Source organism: Borostomias antarcticus (assembly GCF_949987555.1).
Source record: "Borostomias antarcticus genome assembly, chromosome: 4".
Lineage (NCBI taxonomy): Eukaryota > Metazoa > Chordata > Actinopteri > Stomiiformes > Stomiidae > Borostomias > Borostomias antarcticus.
The window spans coordinates 34,801,988-34,809,723 of record NC_140237.1 but is presented as its reverse complement, the minus strand read 5'-3'; the positions used below and the strand labels follow the sequence as shown (position 1 = coordinate 34,809,723).

At 52.7% G+C, this 7,736-nt stretch overlaps 1 protein-coding gene across 1 annotated transcript in view; it reads right to left on the bottom strand.

Moving 5' to 3' along the window:
• lrrc49 (leucine rich repeat containing 49) overlaps nucleotides 1-7,736 on the bottom strand; it is a gene marked incomplete at both ends in the record, with an annotated part of 47,899 nt that overhangs the window by 8,228 nt on the left and 31,935 nt on the right. The window contains 2 exons of the mRNA XM_084437482.1: nucleotides 4,868-4,957; nucleotides 5,082-5,257. Coding sequence (XP_084293608.1) covers nucleotides 4,868-4,957; nucleotides 5,082-5,257 — 266 coding nt within the window. The remainder of the gene's footprint in view (nucleotides 1-4,867; nucleotides 4,958-5,081; nucleotides 5,258-7,736) is intronic.

The following is a 7,736-nucleotide window of genomic DNA, read 5'->3' as shown; positions in this document are numbered from 1 at the left end:
TGTTCTTAATAAACTCAGAGAGAACCCAAACCTAACCAAACAAGCCCAGGAATTACACCGGCTCATAAACACTGTGTGAACCTCTTCCAGGAAGCCTGTGACTGACAGGGTCTATTCACCTCAGCCAAGGAGGAGTCTGTCTGTCTGTCTGTCTGTCTGTCTGTCTGTCTGTCTGTCTGTCTGTCTGTCTGTCTGTCTGTCTGCCTGTCTGTCTGTCTGTCTGTCTGTCTGTCTGCCTGTCTGTCTGTCTGTCTGTCCGTCTGTCCGGCCGCGTACGTACGTACGGCTGGCTGTACGCGCTCGTCAAGCCAGGACCACCGCGCCGGCGCCGGGCCCAGCCTGTGCAGAACTCAACCGTAATCAAACCGAGTCGCCTTACAGCGGCGCATCCCCGTGTATGTGTGTGAGGGGGCGGTTCGAGGGGAGTGGTTTACAGTTCTACCAAGGCGCCTACCGGGGAGTAGATGGGGGGGGGGGGGGGTGTTACCGTTAACGGCAGGTCTCCTCAAACACACACACACACACAGAGAGAAAAAAAAAACGTTGGCTTGGGAGCCCCGGGCCGTGTGGAGGTCCGGGCCTGGCGCTAGACAGGCAGGCGCCGGCCGCTGAAACAAGGCCCTAATCTCCGGGATGTCGCCACACCTCCAACATGGTGGCTGCGCTAGGGCTGCTAAATCTAAAACAGCGGGCGGAGAGAGAGAGAGAGAGAGAGAGAGAGAGAGAGGGAGAGAGATGAGGGAGGATGTTCAAAGGAGAGGGGCTAACAACGTCCAGGGATGAGCGACCGATGAACTTTTCTCCTTTCGAGGTCTGGAAGCGTGCCATCCCACACCCTCTGTGCTGTGTCCCGTATTGTTCCTCCTAATCACACTCCATAGATTGCCAGGTGACTGGAACCCCCCCCCCCCCCCCCCCCCACACCTCCCGTGCTCCCTCGCCCCCTCCCAGGGATGATCGCTAGCGGGGGGAAGAGAAGAGTCAAAGACGGGAGCTGGAGCGCCGAGGACCCCCCCGCTGTGATAAATGCTTCCTGGCATATCCGTCTCTGGACCCCGTCCAACGGGGGGCTTCAGGAAAGATGGTCAGTCACTCCACAGCAGGCTCACCCCCCTCCATACACGACCGCTACGGCGTTCAGGACATGAACCTCCACTCGTCTCCCGCTCTCCTCAGTAGTGTGATAGAAGCCACATGCGCGACATGACAGCTAGGCAGCCCGCGATGTGAGAACGTGAACTTGTATCACCTCAGTTGGAACAGAGAACAAACGGGCGTAGCGAGCGACGCTCTCCTGCAGGATACAGGCCTCTAGGCTGACTGATGTCTTGGGGATTACTGAGGTGCAGACTGTGTGGGGATCGTCTCTTATAACTCCACAGACTTCTGCCTCTCCATGGTGAGAATGGCTGTCAGATGCATGTCTGTGCCCGCCTGTCCACCTGCTTCAAGACCCAGTCGGGTTCGGGATTCAACGAATGTAAAAATGGAGCGTGGGCATGGCTGTCAGGTCTCTCCACACACTGGACAGCCATATTGGATTTCTGGGCCGTAACTCTTCTCATCCCTCTAGCCCTCCATCCACTCCTCAACTCCACCACTAATTTCCCAGAGGAAACTAGATAGTGTAAATCTAACACCGCCCAGCAAAAGAATAAACACAAGGGCTTCTTACCAGCAGCTGGACGAACGGACGCGCACACAACCAACCAAAGAGGTTCTATGTACCATACTGAATGAATAAAGGTTCTATGTACCATACTGAATGAATAAAGGTTCTATGTCCTGTCCTAATTCCTCACCAGCTCAGCTCCAAACAGAGATGACATCATCTATTTTCCTTTACCTGCACAAGCGCTCAGCTCTCAGGAAACACGTGGAACAGGAGAACCTGAAAAGGGCACGTTCTGGACCGATCCCCTCGCAGCACGCATCTATCGGGTCTAAAGGTTGTCGGGGATAGTTGCTGGGGGTTAGCCAAGGGCCAGAGCTCTGTGTGCTACCGTATGGAGATAAGATAAGGGGGGACGCAGGAGAACCAGTGTTTAGTGTGTGGCAGCGTGCTGTTCTTTAGTTCTCCCCTAGCTCCAGCTTCAGATCCAACCCTCTCCAACCCCTGGCAAGAACCCCAGAACCATGAGGTGTGTGACTTAACGCGGACACCTCCCACCCCGCTAGGCTTCAATCACGGCTAACGTGATTATTATTCATTCACGTCTCTTGCCAATTCGTACCGTTGCAATTTGGTGGCCGTCTCCAACGCATCGTTACAAAGAGCGGGACGGGATTATTATTATTATTATTACATTAATTTCACCATGTTTGTGTCTTCAGCCTGGTATTTGGTTCTTTTTCAACCGTTTCTCAGAAGAAGAGCCACATGTTCACACGCCAGCGGTACGACTACAAACAGTCTCCCGCTACAGTAGTTACAGTAGTTATGCTGTATATGATCTGTCCATCGAGGAGGGTCGCCGCCAGGGATCGTAACCACATCTGATGTTCCACCGGGACTGAGGTGGAGTGGAGCTGTGCGGGGGGGGGGGGGGGGCAGAGCCGAGGCCTGTAGACCCCCCCCCCCCGCCCCCCCCAGCTCCCCCAGACTGGAACCAGATGTGCGGAACCTGACCCAGGCCAGACCCCCAGACTCTGGACGTGGGGCGGCGGAGCCCCCGTCTCTCTTTGAGGGGGATAAAGGATGAGCTGCGGAGCGCCGGGACGAAGACTATCAATTCAATTCACCCCCCCCCCCCCCTAAAAAAACGGTGAATCATCCACGCCGGGACGACGGGCCGAGCTGAGCTTCGGGGGCTTTTTACACCCACACAGGGTCCTCCTAATCCCCCCTGCTTTAGTACAGAGGGACGCGTAGATCAGCCCTCCAGTCACCCCCTTCATCCATCACCTGCCCTCTCAGGCCCCGTGGAGGGGTCGACTGCAGGGGGGGGGCACATCTGTGCTTCCACCATCTTCCAAAAATCAGCTTTCCCAAATTCAGATAGAAGTGGAGTGAAGATACTACAACCAGCCTAGACGTTCTCTGCATCACTCACAGGGTAGTCTGGCTCAACGGATGTAGGTTTTGGCAATAAACCTTGTCCTTCGTTGTCACACTGCCCAATCAGTGGCGAGTCTGGCGACACAAATTAATCTGATTCGGCCGAGAGATTCTCTATCAGATTCGATCCAGACTATTTTGCGGACTGTGATTAGTTTAAAGAAATACTGCGTTTTTTCCCCCTCCTATTGCAGAATGGTAATATGTCCAGTCAGACCTGTCTCCAGCTCTGGCACAGCCTAAACGAAGTGTGGAGATAGGTCTGGCTATGAGACTACTGACAGGGTAACATCGAGGGTTTTGAGGGTTATATTCGCTGTTTAAAAAGCCTTGAGAGAGTCCTTGACTTTTATCAAAGGCCCAGAGCCTCGACAATGACACCCACTCACGCAGCCCGGCTCGGTGGGGTATGGTAGATCGCTTCAGCCCTGTCCGTGGCCTCTTCTGAGACACAGAGGGTTACGAGTGACCCTGTGAGGGAGCCGGGCAGGTTTTCGGGACATTTTCATATCCTGGCCCAGGAAGGAGCAGGGGCTTTGAAACGTATAATCACAGGCCTGGACACAGCCACCACTTTCATCTCCTTCTACCTCGTAACTCACAGACCTGCTCTGTAGTCCGTTGCTCTAGGAGGGTCGAGCAGGGACCTGTCTGTCTCTCTCTGTCTGCTTCTCTACCCGTCTCTCTATCTCTCTCTCTCTGTCTGTCTCTCTCTGTGTATCTTTCTGTCTGCCTCTCCGACTGTCTCTGGCTGCCTGTCTGTCTCTCTCTGCCTCTGTCTGTCTGTCTGTCTGTCTGTCTGTCTGTCTGTCTGTTTCTCTGGCTGCCTGTCTGTCTCTCTCTGCCTCTGTCTGTTTCTCTGTTTGCCTCTGTCTGTCTGTCTCTCTGTCTGTTGTCTGTTTCTTTGGCTGCCTGTCTGTCTCTCTCTGCCTGTCTGTTTCTCTGTCTGCCTGTCTGTTTCTCTGGCTGCCTGTCTGTCTCTCTCTGCCTCTGTCTGTTTCTCTGTTTGCCTCTGTCTGTCTGTCTGTTTCTCTGGCTGTTTCTCTGGCTGTCTGTCTGTCTCTCTGGCTGTCTGTCTGTCCCTCTGGCTGCATGTCTGTCTGTCTGTCTGCTCTCAGAGTAGTCTCTGGATGGGGGACAGCATTAGGGAAGCTGTGGGCGTGTCCATATGAAGAGCACTGTAATGACAGATCGACCAAAAGGGAAGTTTGTTGCAGCGCACACTTGTGTACACATACACACACACACACATGTATACACACATGCATGCAAGTACATATACACACGCCATATGGGACCATAATAGCATCAAATTATTTGGTGGGAACCCATCTGATATTTTGCAAAAACCATCAATCCAACATGTGTGAAAGGAGTCAAGTGTTTTCTTCTGAATAATCTGAAGCGCAGAGTTTGTCCCTCGTTTGTGATCTGTCTGACAGACGGGGAGCCTGGGAGAATGAAACACGACCCACACTGTGCTCCCGGTCTCCAACCAGACACAACTAGCTGGCTGAAACTGAAACTCAATCAATCAATCAATCAAAGCTTTATTTGTATAGCGCATTTCATACCCAGAGGCAACACAATGCGCTTTACAGAGAACAAGGGAGGTGGGCAGACATCCCACCCCTACATATTCCAGAGGGAAGCAAAAAAACAGTAATCACCCGGGGGCCAGATAAGTGAGCTGTAAAAATTCTTCCCTGTTGGTAAAAGGTGTCGAAAAATTATATTGTAGGTGTGTTTCATGCATTTTATGAAATCAATTAATTCTGACACAATAAGTCGTTCCACATATTGTGTTACCTGGGATCCCGCGGGCTGTTGGGGCGACTGGTTGAGCGAAGCCTGTTCTCATTGGCTGGTCGTTCTGGCGCCGACACTGGGCTCAACCGTCTGACGACACAGAAAAAAATTGCAACCCCTCTAGTAACAATACCTGAAACTACATCTCCCACAGTCCCTTGGGGCGGGTTGAATGTGGCCATGCGAGCGAAGCGCCTCGTTCCGCCCCTCTCACCTGGCCTCGTCCGGGGAGGGGTCCTGTGCGATGCCATTGGTCTGCGCGGGGCTGTGGGCGGGGCTGTTCTCTGGGCTGACGTCCTCGCGGGCGCCGTTCTGGGCCGGCAGCTCCAGGCAGGCCCGGAGACCCTCCCACTGCTGCGCCGCGTTGCGGATCGCAAGACGCCTCTTCTCCTGGAGACGAACACACCCACGCACGCACACGCACACGCACGCACGCACACGCACGCACACACACACACACACACACACACACACACACACACACACACACACACACACACGCACGCACACGCACACACACACACACACACACGGGAAGGATGTTCCTCAGCTGGGCATACAAAGGGGCATCTTATGAAGCTAGGCTAGCTCTCTCTCCTCTCCCGAGACACAGACACATATAAGCCACCTGCCTTGCTGCTCGTCCCTGTGGCGTCCTGAGGCTTGAGTCCGTGCGAGGCCACGTATTGCTGAGGCCATGTGTGTGCAGGGTTCTACGAAGACAGACACACATGGTAAATGGACTGCACTTATATAGCGCTTTTATCAAAAGCGCTTTACAATAAAGGCCTCTTATTCACCCGTTCACACACTCATACACACACCAATGGCAGCAGCTGCCATGCAAGGTGCTAGCCTGCTCATTGGGAGCAATTTGGGGTTCAGTGCCTTCCCCAAGGACACGTCGTTGTCAGGAGGAGCCAGGATTCGAACCTACGATCATTGAACGACCCGCTCTACCTCCTGAGCTAGAATCGTTTTCGTGACACGAGGCCGCATGAGACCCTGTGATTTTATTATTTGAAATGTCAGTTTACTGGCTAGTACACTGTACTGCTAGTATACTGCTAGTGTACTGCTAGCGTACTGCTAGTACACCGCAGTTTTTATCACGACCAGAGGGGGCGCCAAAGTGCCGGGTTGTCTCATGCAGCTTTAAAGGCTGAATTCTCTTGGGGAGGAAGCCGTCTTGGTCTCCCGTGTCTCTGATGGTCTGCCCCTGTGCCGTCCCCGCCCTGCAGCAGAGAAGAATGCTGCGGTCTCTCTCTGCCTCCCTCACCACCTCCTTCTCCCCCGTCTCTCTCTGTCCCCGTCTCTGCCTCCCTCACCTCCTCCTCCCTCTCTCTCCAGCCCTCCCGCTCTCTCTTCCCCTACCCCCTCTCTGCCTCCCTCACCTCCTCCTCCCTCTCTCTCCAGCCCTCCCGCTCTCTCTTCCCCTACCCCCTCTCTGCCTCCCTCACCTCCTCCTCCCTCTCTCTCCAGCCCTCCCGCTCTCTCTTCCCCTACCCCCTCTCTGCCTCCCTCACCTCCTCCTCCCTCTCTCTCCAGCCCTCCCGCTCTCTCTTCCCCTACCCCCTCTCTGCACCCCTCATCTCCTCTCTTTATCAGAGATCTAGGGGATATCTATTCTACCCCCCATCCTCCTCCACCCCTCCCTCTCATCCTCTCCCTGACAGCGACGGAATGTGCCACTCCCACCACCAGAGGGGTGTGGGGCCAGTGTCCACAGTACAGTACCTGGTCCTTCTGGGACATGAGCTGTCACAGAGCGCTGCAAGTATCAGTTCCCCAGCAGGGATTAGCAGGGTTGGATGACAGAGAGACCATTAGCTCCCGGGAGACCTCCAGATGATCTCTCTCTCTCTCTGTAGTGTCCCGTCCAGAGAGACCAGGTACAGGTACACACGGCAGTACGAGAGGTGGGGGACAATACATTTTAATGAATGGAGTTTCTGTACTTTTGGCCTCCTCCGACATAAACTGTGTTTGCTTTTTTTTCTGATTGAATGAACTTTTGTTGACATATTGAACGGTTATCGCCATCAACCAACTAATTGATATTCAAAAGTTAAAGCTAACAATAACAGTGTTGTGAGTCTGGTCGTCGTCATGACAACCTCCGCCCACACAAAGCAATTTATTAGGTAAGGTTAGTCAACCTAGCTTCAAGTCTAGGCTGGATAGCAACAGCAACTACCAATCTTGCCTGATTACACTGTTATTGTTACACTTAGATGGCCGGCAAGCAATATTTTCTTTACAAGGCGAGTGTCTTTTGAATATTATGCAGTTGGTTGATGTCGATAAGCGTTAAATATGTCAACAGGGACACAACAAACATGCAGAAAAGTTTATTCAATCACAAAAAAAGCAAACAGTTTATGTCGGAGGAGGCCAAAAGTACAGAAAATGTGTTGTCCTCCACCCCACTTCCGGAACTGTCTATATACTGAATCTACAGTATGCAGCACACACAGAACAATAGATACTGTGGCTCTGCTCTCCAGAGAATTAGATTAAGAATCAAATGATGTCTCTAAATTACTTGGTTACCAAGTTAGATACTAGATTAAATTAGTTGCATCTTATCACGGGAAAATAATAGTGAAACAACACGTACATTATGTGACTGAGGGACTCGAGAGAGGAGAAAGCGTAGGAGGAAAAAATGAATGATTGTGTTTTTGGAATCGATCAATAAAATGTGACAAAAACTCGCTCCCTCCGAAGGACAGCTGCATCAATCCAAAGCAATTTAGAAGGTTTTGTAAAACACCAGCCCCCCCGGCCGAGCCCAGAGCAGAACGCTGAGGAGGCAGTGATGGAGCTGGGGTTTTTCTCCACTGCCACAGCACAGATGCTCCCCCCT